General features: G+C 34.2%; 2 protein-coding genes across 3 annotated transcripts; one reads left to right on the top strand and one right to left on the bottom strand.

Annotated features, from left to right (window-relative positions):
• Positions 1-3,704: 3,704 nt before the first annotated feature.
• LOC106300945 (phosphatidylinositol/phosphatidylcholine transfer protein SFH5-like) lies at positions 3,705-7,461 on the bottom strand. Of its 2 annotated transcripts, none has more exons than XM_013737221.1 (14): positions 7,314-7,461; positions 6,909-7,218; positions 6,348-6,447; positions 6,002-6,268; positions 5,831-5,908; positions 5,641-5,742; positions 5,485-5,534; positions 5,291-5,390; positions 5,094-5,186; positions 4,899-5,012; positions 4,676-4,790; positions 4,242-4,603; positions 4,053-4,130; positions 3,705-3,958 (listed from the first exon to the last, which is right to left on the bottom strand). In XM_013737221.1, the coding sequence occupies exons 1-14, from the start codon at positions 7,342-7,344 to the stop codon at positions 3,938-3,940; spliced, it is 1,821 nt and encodes a 606-aa protein (XP_013592675.1). In that variant the 5' UTR covers positions 7,345-7,461; the 3' UTR covers positions 3,705-3,937. The 2 variants fall into 2 exon arrangements, with proteins under 2 accessions (XP_013592675.1, XP_013592674.1); XM_013737220.1 differs by having other exon boundaries at positions 4,676-4,796; positions 7,314-7,460.
• A 2,660-nt stretch (positions 7,462-10,121) lies between these two features.
• Positions 10,122-10,927, top strand: LOC106297866 (glutathione S-transferase T3-like). The gene is made up of 3 exons (XM_013734018.1): positions 10,122-10,143; positions 10,231-10,481; positions 10,592-10,927. The coding sequence occupies exons 1-3, from the start codon at positions 10,122-10,124 to the stop codon at positions 10,925-10,927; spliced, it is 609 nt and encodes a 202-aa protein (XP_013589472.1).
• The last annotated feature ends 1,514 nt before the right edge of the window (positions 10,928-12,441 follow it).

Genomic DNA, 12,441 nt, shown 5'->3' with positions numbered 1-12,441 from the left:
ATGTCCAAAAACGCATCGATCGATCACTAAGATGGACCAAAGCGTAACAATGTGATCGATCGATTAGATTATCCCATCAATCGATCGAGAATATTAAGTGTTCCTCGGAATTTCCTCGGAATTTTGTAAAATCCCCCAACGGCTATAATATTTCCTCGGAATTCATCGGTTGTTTCCGAGGAACACATTTTTACTCGGAATTTCCTCGGAATATTCCGACGGATTGATATTTCCTCGGAATTCCGTCGGTATATTCCGAGGTAATTCCGAGGAAACCAAATTTTGTGTTTCCTCGGAATTCCCTCGGAAATTCCTCGGGATATTCCGAAGATTTCATTTTCCGCCGGAATGTCCGTCAGAATACCGCTGTTTTCTTGTAGTGCCACACCTAAATACTAAACCATAAACTCGAGTCTCTAAACCCAAACCCAAATGTTAAATTTAATTTAAAGTTATAATATTTTAAAGAAAACAACAAAAAATAATAAATATTTAATTTTGAACTATTATTCTATACTATCTAACATGGAATGAATATTACTCTTGTAATTCAACCCCAACTCACCTCCAACTCTAAACCCAACACACCTCCAAGACTGAAATACTAAACCGTACACTTGAATTCTTAAACCCAAATCTAAATGTAAAATATTTTAGATTAAACTAAAATATGAAATTAATATATAATATTTTGTACTATCACCTATACTATATAAAATGGAAAGAAAAATAGACTTGAGAGGAAGTACTACATCCTAAACTCTAATCACTAAACCCTAAACCCCTCAATAATTAACCATATAACAATCCTACCATAAACCCCTATATACTTAACCTTAAACCATAATCACTAAACCTTAAACTCAAATATAAACTATAAACCCAAATATAAACTCTCAACCTAAATAGAATGGAACTAAATAAATAGTATAATACATATTGGTGAAATAATAAAATGTCTATGATATCATGGAAAAAGTTAATGCTAACCCCAAATAGTATCATGAAATGTCTATGATATCATGAAATGTCTATGTCCTGTAATTATAATAAAATACAACAAATAGTAAAAATCAAATATTCCATTTCACATAAATGGTCTTTCCATTTTACGTAGACACGATCTATTCCACTTATATACACATTGCATCATTACATATAAATGAGAATATATTTACCAGATGGCTCAAATCCAGTTTCAAACAATCTTCCTAGCAGCCTAATCTTCCATTTGTAATATGAGAAACAAAAGCTAAAGATAAAGGTAGTATCCATATAACAAAGTAAATGTAAAATCAATCGTATAGTATAACAATAATGTGGAATGAAAACCATGTAAGACGTTAGGAAGAAGAAGAAGAAATGTGTGACTTTCTGATGACCATGTTTAACTTTTGTCCTTTTGAATAATTTTTTTTTCTTTTAAATTGCAGGTTAAGCCGGTTGCGTTGAATGTTAGAAATGTAATATTATATAAAATACACTCGGTATCGATGTATTCTAGGTTATTTGGCTATTGATCTAAATATTGTTTTTTTTGTTGCCATACCACCTAATTCCCCATAAAAATTATACTCTTCGACAATTTCGTATTTTTCAGAACCAAACCCCTAGGTGGGCAAAAAAACCGAACAAAAATTTATTTCAAACCATTCGGTTGAAGATTTTCCTAACCTGGATGGTTTGGTTCGGTTCAATTTTAAACCAAACCGAAAAACCGATGTGTTTTTGTAATTATTTAAATTAAAAATATTAGCAATACCAATATACTAAAATTCTAATATTAAACCACATATTTTTTTTTTTTTTATTCATTAACATATATTATTCTAACCTAATATGTAATCATCAAAATATTTGATTTAAAATATTTCATTCATTGCAGGTTTTTTAATTTTAATAATATGATAAACATTACTAATGTTGTTGTTTTTTTTTTCTTTAGTTAACTTTCATTTGTTTTAATTCTTATATATTTTTGTGACTTTTTAAGGGTTTTTTGTTTCAGTTTTATATTGAATTTAGTTTACATAGTTTATGTTTACATAATTTACGTTGTAAAACATAATTTCTCTTAGAAAAATTAAACTAAGAAAAATCTAATTAAACTGATTCAAAAAACAAACCAAACCGAATACAAACTGAACCGAATATAGACCAAACCGAACACAAACTAACTATGTTTAGTTCAGTTAAAAAATACTAGAACCGAACAGTGCCCACCCTAACCAAGTCCAATGTTATTATTATTCACATGATATAATGGGATTTTGATATATTTTTTTCTCTTAACTTGCAAAATTTAATAAAATAGTGGATACAATTTGAACTAGGATATTGTAGGGCTTTACCCCGAAGGGAGCCCTTCCAAAAATTCTCGAAGGCCCAAGACAATCCCAGGAGGGGGTTTGGAAATAGTTTTCAACCAGCAATAGACGTGCCTCGGTTAGTACAGGCCTGTTCGTTTCCGGAACGCGCTGCGTTAACGACGGCGATAAAAAAATGTGAAGGAATCTTAATGACAGCTCATGCAATGATTAGACGCTAGCGACACATGTTTGAGACGCAGCGTTGGCGTCAGCCGCTAATATTTACAGTGTCGATGAAAACACGGACACGATCGCGCCGGCGGCAACTTACTACTACCGACCCTGCGATTAAATTTCTCCATCTTGTTTGTTAATTATAGCAGCTTGACGCTGCGTCCACGTAAAGACCATGGCTTACCTCTAGCTGTGTCATTGCCCCTAGCGCAAAGATTCTTTTCAAAGGAGCACGCGTGACTTTATTTATAGCGAAAGTTTTTGAGCTTCGGAAAATTCATAACCGATGTGGGAGAAAATTCAGGCAGCACCTAAAACACGCAAGCAGGCTTTATGCGTCTTGGGCCTCAGAAATTGGACCTATAAAATTTCATGTCTGAACATATTTTTTTTGGGCAAATCTTCGAAATAACACATTTGTAAGTTTATATCACAAAAATATCTTTAAGAAACTAAAATGACCGAAATAACATTTTGTCTTTTGAAAAAATTAATTTTTTTTTTTTTTTCAAAATTTGAAATCTTATCCCAAAACCCCACTCCCCGACTCTAAACCATAAAACCTAAACTCTAAACCCTAACCCCTAAATCCTAAACTCTACCCCTTAATTCTAAACCTTAAATCCTAAACCCTAAACCCCACCCACCCCTAAACTCTAAACCCTAAACCCTGAACCCTAAACCCTAAATCCTAAATCCTAAACCCTATTCTTTAACTCTAAACCCTAATGTCTAAATTAATTTACCTTTGGAGTATAAGTGTATATTTATCTCTTTTGATAAAACATTAAGTGTTATTTAGATCATTTTTATTCTTAGAAATTATATTTGTGACAAAAAAAATTTTAGTGCTATCCTAGTCATTTTTTCTATTTTTTTCGTATTTTTGTTAACACGATTTAAGGTCTTTTTCGTAAGTGAAATCATTTTCTCGGTCTCTGTTAATCTTCTGTGTTGAATACTTGGCCATCTACAGTGTTATTTTGATCTATTGATTCTCTCTTATGCTTAACCACCACAACAACACAATTAGCTGTCTGAGATTAAGAATTGGTCAAGTTTCATATTCATACGCATTTTAAAAATATTATTTTTTGTAATTTGTAGTCATATTATCCATACATATATATTAATTTATATAAGTTAGAATTGCTCATGAGCTGAGAGAAAAGGGTCTCTGATATGAATAAAGATATACGATGAATATCTACTGGACAAGGTCTTCCGGAACTTTCCCCCAAAGTATCAAATATTTTGCCTATGAGACCTCAATTTTGTATATAAAACATTGTTCTACCATATGGTGTATACAAATTTACCAACATACTCACAAAGCATAGCCACGGCCCACCACCTTCTCTCATAAAATAGTAATCCAAGCTCTCTCGGTCTCTTCACCAACACAACTTCTTTCTCTGCTTATTTTTCAACAAATAAAAACACATTTAGTATAAATTTAATACAAAATTCAAGTTTATTGAGTGAGAAAATTGAGAAGTGGTTAGTTACCCGATGGTACTTCTCGTCTTCTTCACGGTCTATGTAAGCCAAAAGATCATCCTGTCTCATTAAAGCCTCATGTAAAGCCTGAACCATTAAAGACAGTATCAAGTTACTACACAACAAAAACATTTCCCTTTATATCCAATCAGCCAGTATAAAGAAACTAACATGGAACTGAGAGATTTTAGTTCTTACCTTTTTGGTAGCTATGAGCTCTGCTTCAAGCGCATCCACGCGATAAACAGCTGTATTAAGCAACTCTTCTTTCTCCCTAGGCATCTCATGTCGCTTTGAGTGCAGTGTCTCCACTTGTTTCTCAAGATCTCCTAGTCTGTTCACAACAGAAGCAACGAGGTTTCTCTCTCTGACAGTTGAATAAACCGGTGGAGGACGAGACTCTCTAGCGATTGGTTCATCAACTGAAGATTCAGACTGAGAATGTTCTTTACTCTTTGGCAGAGCCACCGCAGATACCAGAAACGTAAAAAATGTGGCTAGCCACCTCAAGATATGACTAACCGGTCCTAACTTTCCCAAACCGGGTGACTCCTTGGGGCCTGCACCAACAACATTCCACTACAGTGAAACTTTGCATTACATATCATAGCATTTGGTTTTAACTATTTTACCTTGTGGAGTCTTTGGCTTCTCATTAGCCATCCAAGCAACATCCACAACTTTGTCCACCATTGGTGAGTCATACTCTGATGAGTCAGTAGGATATGATCTACCATTGGTCCTAATCTGCAACTAAGGTCAGATATTATTTAAACAAACAAAAAAGGTCAGATATTCAAGTAAAGTGTTATTTTGAACTGCAAACTGTAGTTTTAGGTACAAAAAAACTCTTACATCTTCACAAACAGGAGTCAACTTTGGAACATGACTCTCCTTGTTTGCTTTTGGAGAAGCCATCTCTTCTAATTCAGAGCTTGATTCCGCTGTTGAGGTGTCACTAACTTTAATCTGAGCCAAAGTGGACAAATACTGTTACGCTAAGAAATTATCAAATACATGTTTAATTAGCTTCCAAGTAAAGACTATTACCCCGGGAAAAGGTGGCTTATCACATGAGTTCATCCGGGAACCACTGTTTAGAATAGATGCATGTCTGCAGAGGGTTCCACCACTTTGAACCATCTACAAGTGGGAGATCAGTTAGATACATAGCTTACTCTATTTTTGTGTTAATTTGAGTAACCAAACACACAGAGTAAACAATAAGTTGTGGAAGGTTGATTTACAGTTAATATCTCTGGGTCTTTCCAGGGACCTTTATCAGATCTCATACAGCCACCTTCATCAGCACATGTGCAAGTGCCGCCAAGAAAATCTGGCAGCTGACTGAACAAGTTCCAAATATGAATAGGGAGTTAAACCATGTTTTGGAGTCTTGAGAAGCAAACAAGAAGAAAGCTGAGGGCTGAGAATTATTTACCTTGCATCAATGATCTCAAGTAACTTGTTCTGGTACTTGTTACCAACAACCTATCAGAAGAACACATGGACACCAGTTTATGGCACGAGACTAACATAATATTTCATATAACGTGTGGATATGTAATAAATGTGTTAAAAGGAAAGGTAGTTTTACATGGATCTTTGTTACTGTTTTTGGATCAAGAAATGATTTCACTGATCCCCAAAGTAGCTTAAAACCAGGACCAGCATTGATGATGAACATGCGTTGTAGTGTCTGCATATCACATGGTTTATATTATTAATCACAACCAACCACACACACACACATTTTGTTAAGGAAACTAATAGCAGCCAGCTCAAACCTCAGGGTAGTTATCATTATCAATCTTTTGCAGCTGGATTATGAGGTCCCTCGCAGGCTTCGAGAAGTTCTTTAAACCCTGCAAAACATAATTTTAAAAATTGAAAAGTAAGCAAGGACATTAGTAACACTAAACAAAGGTAAAAAAAAAGAAGTAGTTTTTTTTAAGTACCACGCCTTGAACGTCAAGAATGGTGGTGCTAGAGTCAATGTGTCTCTTAGCAGCAATGCAGCAAGCAGGAAACTTGATACTAACAGTCTTCTCAAACTCTCGAACATGATACCTTATGTATCTCTCTAATGTGGTGACTTGAATGAGTTTTGCCGGATCGACTTTCCCTAACCTCTCAATGTAAACAGGTCTTCCTTCTTTGTCAACACCATGATAGCCTTGAGGGTAGTATCTGAGAACCTCATCCACCTCTTGAAACTCAAAATCCTAGAACACAAATACATAAATAAATAAATAACTCTCATCAGACAAACACGCAAATAACACTTAATGTTAAAATCATTACCTCGACAATAGTGTCTGTACCAAACTCTTGTCTCCACTGAATCATGTTACTCCACATCAGTTTGGTTTTCCCAACGTCAAACTTCCTCGCTTTCAGGAACCTGCAACATGATCTCATCATCATCTAGGAGTGTTAACTTGTATCCGATCTGAGCTAAAAATAACTTGCATCCGATCCAAGCTAAGAAATATCTGAATGAATCTTGTAGGGATATAAAATATATCCGAACTCGAAGTGTTGTTAACTAAACCCAAAAAGTCTGAGAATCCTAACCTAAAAATCCGAATAAGCAGCCAAAATAAGTATCTAAAATGTATGTTTATATGATATCGGAAATGTTCGAACCCAAAATGAATTCAAATAAAAAAAATGAGTTTTAGATAGAAATATTTTTTTTTTTACCAAACAGGAAAATATTGTTATCCGAACCCCGACCAAAACATATATAAAACCTGAACGAGGTCTGAGAGGCTAAACTCGGAAAACATGATTGGAACAGATAACCGAAGACTCATGCCTATACAATGAAAAACTAGAGAGAGAGAGAGAGAGAGAGATGACCTCAACATGATGTGATAATCATCAAGCTTTGGAGTAAGTAGATTCTCAGAGAGGAGTAGGCTCCTTAACTCATCAACAGCTCGCAGTTCCTCGACGTCGTGAATGTCTTCAATGGTAAGAGAGAAGTTCCGATCAGTGCTTCTCCTCCTACCGCTGCTTCCTTTCTTCTTGAGAGAGTGTCTCAGTTTGCTTGAAGCTTTGGCTGCTTTCTTCTTAAAGGTGCCGATTCTTGTTCTCTTCTCGTCCTCTGAAACTTCGAAGTCTGATCTCCGTTCTCTTCTCTCATCATTGCTCGAACACCCTTCGAAACCTGAACAATCAACTCACAAACTCAATTCACAATTCGAATTCTGTAAAATTCAAAACCGCGATCATCGGTGGGGATAACGATGAGATATTTCTTACAAGGTCTAGCGAAATCGAGAGGGCCTGACATGAGGAGACACGAATCCCGAGAACTTGGGATTGCGGCAGCCGAGAGAGAGAGAGAGAAGCGATCGGAGATAAATTGAAAGAGACGTGAGAGGGAGAAGAAGTAAAGTGTTCGGTTTTAATATGATTAAATGTGTGTGTTTAATTAAGTCAATATCTTGCGTTACAGACTTTTAACAAGACATGGTTTAATAATTGTTGCCGGAAACACAACCACCGTCTGTGACTTTTTTCCTCTCTTTCTTGTTAAACCAGTTTTGTTTTGTTTTTGACCTTGAAAATAATATTACTTTATTTCATTATACTAAGATTTGCATCCATACTACTAATATTTCTGGAAACAATAGTTTCAACGAAATGTAAGATATTATACAAAAAACCTTGTTTTCTTCTTTTGTTTTATTTTTTTTTTATATTGGACCAAATCTCGCGTTAAGTGATTTTATAATTCAGACATTTGATTGATTATTTACTTTATAATTATTTTAAAATTTTAAATTTAAATTTTTTTTTTTATTAATTTACAAACACTTTCGCGCCTTACGTTTATTGTAATATAATAAATTATCTATTAAAAATGGTAAATAATTTAGTAAGTGGATTAATTTTATTTTTAAGTAGATTACTTTTGGGCTAGTTTAAAACATAGATGCAAATGTTTTACTATAAGAATAAGTTCATTTGTGGATTTCAACATTTATTAATTCATACACAAAAATCTCGTCTTCAGTTTATTGTAATATGATAAATTATCTATCAAAAATAGTACTAAGTTAAACAAGTGGATTAATTTTGCAAATCTTTAGTTGATTACTTAATGATAATAGACGAAGATGACTTCTATTATAAAAATAAGTTCATTTGTGGATTTCTGAATTGCGAGTGTCATCCACACAAATTTGTTTATCTTTAAAATATATGATCTGTTTTCTTTTGAATCTATTGCATATAAATTTATAGATTTATTTTGTTCTAGTTATCATCATCATAAATTAGATTTTACATATGTAGAGCTCATTTGTGACCTGTGGTTGTCATTCATTCTGCCGATGGAACACATGTTGTTGGGATATTTTTAATTTTTATTTGTATGGATGCAGTTTTGTTTTCTCTTTTATCGGGAAAACATAATTAGATTTTTAGGAAAACGATAGAGAAAGAGATGAGAAGAGAAAAGAAGAAATAGAATGTGATTTTGGATAGTCGGTGAATTTGAGTATTTTTATTTGGATAGCGAGTGCAATTTCTGTCTTTTATTTAAAAACCATTTAAATGTTAATTGGCAATACAAAATCTTTATTCTTTTAATATTTTTATTACTTTTTGTCGCTTACACCAACATTATCGGTATTTCTTAGCGAAGTTGCTTAGTAATAATCATCCAAAATTTAAATCAAAACTATGGAAAAACAAAAGAGCCGTCGGTTAATTAAGAACTTTTCGAACATGTCCTTAAGGGGCACGTGGCGTAAGGCAACAAGTTTACCGAATGGAGTAGGGGAAAGTAAAGTTTACAGTATCGATTTCATTCTCATCGTCTCCATATTCTCTCTCTTTCGTCGGCGTTTCAAACAGACGGTCATCTGGTCGTTCAATCCACACCGATCTCTCCTGCCATCGAACCCTTCTCAGCCGAATCCAATCGAAATCGGGTATGTGTTCCTCCTCTGTCCTCCGTTTTGAGATTTATAGGAATTATTTGTCGAAAATAAGTCCTCCGTATTTGGGTTTGATTGGAAATTTATATTGTGACGATTTGATTGCATGCTTCTTGTTTGTGATTGTTCACCGATCTGTTTCTGATTCTATGCTTGGTGTTTGAGTAAATCTAATTGAAAATTAGGGTAGATTTAGGGATTTCAGAGATGAAGCCATTTTTAGATTCCTTTTCTTGATGAGTACAATTGATCTTCGATGGATTTCAGTGTTTGAGTAAATGTAAGGGTCTTCTCTTTGCACCGTGTCTCTGTTTTTTGATTTTTCCTCTGCAAATCCATTCAAAGGTTTATTCTTTTCCTGAGCTTTTTCATTTTCTGAGGAATGTTGTATCAAGAATTGTTTATTTTCTGTAAATTAATTACAAAGGGTGTATCTTTATGTATTTTTTCGGGTTTCATTAGCTTGCTTTCTCGTTGATTTCAATTGTCACTATATTGGTTTATGATTTTGGTGTTTTGGTTATCTTTGTAGATTTGAGAATTCGTGTTTAGAAGTTAAGTGTTTATAGGGTTTATCATTTTTGGTAACTCAGTATTCGGTTTGTAACTTGGTGATTTATGGTGTGTTCTCATAGCATTATTTTTCAAATGATTGGTAGAATACAAGATTTGTTAGAAAACGACGTATGCGTGGTGATTCACTCATTCGAGTTTTATGGTGTGTTCTCATACCATATGTAACCTTTTTGCGAAAAGTATGTTGTTTAGTACGTTTGTTCTTGTAGTTGGTTTCGAACGAAATCGTTTTTTTAACTTAATTGAAGGTTAGTGAACTAAATTGACAAGTCGGAATGAAGAGATGTTTATAGTTAGTTCTTTGTCATTGGAGTCTAGTTTGTTTGAAACCAAATCCTCTTATAATTTAATTACTTGATAGCTTTTTGGTTGTGCAATGTGTAATAACTCTTGATTAGACGTTGGTAGTTTATGGTTATGTCTTTATTATTCTTACTTATTGCTTCTTCAAGTTTCACCTATTAAACCCCAACCATCCCTCATTGTATCATATATCTCCGGTTTATCTACGGTTTCTCTTCTAACTCCTCTCTCTGTTCTTATCAATATGGATTCAAGGAATCCATATAGTTAGTCTCGTAGTTATGTAGACCTTCTTAACAGTCATAACTTTCCTTGTGAAAGTTATCCTTCTACTTTAAACTTTGGAGCCTCAGAAATCCCTCCTTTCAGTTCACAACAAACCGACGCTCCAAATGTACGTGAAGACACACCAGTGGCCTGTAGGAAGAGAAGGAAATGGACTCCAGCTGATGACGAGGTCCTAATAAGTGCGTGGCTAAACACATCTAAGGATGCTGTTGTTGGAAATGAACAAAAATCAGGGACCTTCCGGAAACGAGTAGGTGATATTATGCAGCAAGTCCTCATGCTAGAGAGAGTGGTGAACCAAGAGAGCATCTCCATTGTAAGCAGAGGTGGCACAAAATCAATAACTTCACCAACAAATTCTGTGGTGCATATGCGGCAGCAGAGAGACATATCAGTTCTGGTCAGAATAACAATGATGTTCTCAAGGTGGCTCATGACATCTTCTACTCTGATCACAACACGAAATTTAATCTTGAACATGCATGGTGTGTGTTGAGGTATGAGCATAAATGGCTTAGCCTTAACACTCCTAAACCTAGTGGGAGTTCAAAGCGAAAAGCTGGAGAGACATGTTCACAAACTTCAAGCACCACTGTTGGTGATCATGAGTATATGAGCATTTGTGAAATGAAGAAGGAGGATCTCATGATGAAGGAGAAACTGTCAAAGCTTGCCATACCAGACACACTCCTAGCCAAGAAAGAATCACTAAGTGAGGCTGAAGAAGTTGTCAAGAATAAGCTACTCGCCCAGTATTTCTGAGAATTAGAGCTTTTCTATGTTTCTATATTAGAACTATGTCTTAAAATTTATGTGTTTAGTACTTTGTATTATCTTAAACATGATGAATTCCCTTCTTGTTTGCTTTTAAAATGTCTATATTTATTAATGAATAACTTAGAATGTCTATCTATGTATTTCTGCTTTCTACTTTATAAATGAATGTTGCTCTTTTATTAAAAAATTGTCTATCTTCCTGGATCATTAGATGTCTATCTAATATGATTAGTTTTTTTCAGGTTTAGTTAAAATGGACCGTCAATATAGCTATAGCCAGCCTTCAGATTCAGAGGAGTATGGTGGGGAGATAGCTGACAGTGGATACAGCTCAATGAAAGAGCTTATTCGTCGGGACCAAGCTGAGTTAAGCATCAATTATGGTGCGCCGGCTCAGTACCCTCCGCAACCCGAGGTTGAGTTTGGATTCCCGCAGACATGCTACTGTGGTGGTGAATCTCTACTAGCAACGTCGTACACAAAATAGCAAATATTATGAGAGCATATATCATACTCCATAATATGATTGTCGAAGATGAACGATCATCATTCACTCAGTATGACGTTTTTGAATTTCAACAAGGAGAAGATGTGGATGATACATTTTCCGTCGATATGCCTACAAATATCGGCAATACAATTGATCGTCGAGCGAGCATTCTGAATAGACAAGCTCATCAACAATTAAAAAATGATTTGATTGAAAATATATGGGCTAAATTTGGACATCTTCCAAATAACATATAATTTATAAGTTTCTATGAATTGAATAAAATGTGTGTTTGCTTTTATTTATTAAGTTTGTAATTTTTTTTTTGTATTTTTTTCTTGTTGCAACTTTGTAATTTTATTTATGTTTTCAATTTTAATGTTATATGTTTTATTTAAAACTTATCTTTTATATATCATTACTCATTAAAATAAACAATTAATTTACTAAGAAACAACAAAAGTCCTATCAATAATCTACATTTTTTGGATTATCTCTTAAGCTTTGTCTCTTAACATAAAAACATATTAAAATAAGCTAAGGACTCAGAAAAAAATCCTACCAATAATGTTGCTCTTAGTTGTAAACAAAGTGGCAAGTAAAATAAGTTGGAAAGAGACGATTAAAACTACATAAAAGGTTCTAATTTACAGCCTAAACCAAAGTTTATTTTAGTTTGAAACATACCTGCAGCTTTGTCGGCAAAGGCATCTCGTTTATCTTTTCTCATTTGCTAACCATATCCATAGAGACTATTATGCCACTTTGACTAAAATAAGCTGATCACTTAATAAATCACTACTAATTAATTTTTGTTTCTTGGGTAAAATACATATCCGGACAAGATTAAATTTAATTAAATCAGAGTGGGCTTAATGACATAGATTAATAAGTAATATGTACACATCACATCACGCTATATAACACATACATTATACAGTTTTCCCTGGGACAATGGGTTAAGTGCAGAAGCATTCTCCGATCTCAAGACTCTGTTCCTTCCTCCACT

This window comes from Brassica oleracea, chromosome C6 (genome assembly GCF_000695525.1).
Source record: "Brassica oleracea var. oleracea cultivar TO1000 chromosome C6, BOL, whole genome shotgun sequence".
Classification (NCBI taxonomy): domain Eukaryota; kingdom Viridiplantae; phylum Streptophyta; class Magnoliopsida; order Brassicales; family Brassicaceae; genus Brassica; species Brassica oleracea.
The sequence above is the reverse complement of the archived record's forward strand: the minus strand, read 5'-3'. Positions and strand labels throughout refer to the sequence as shown.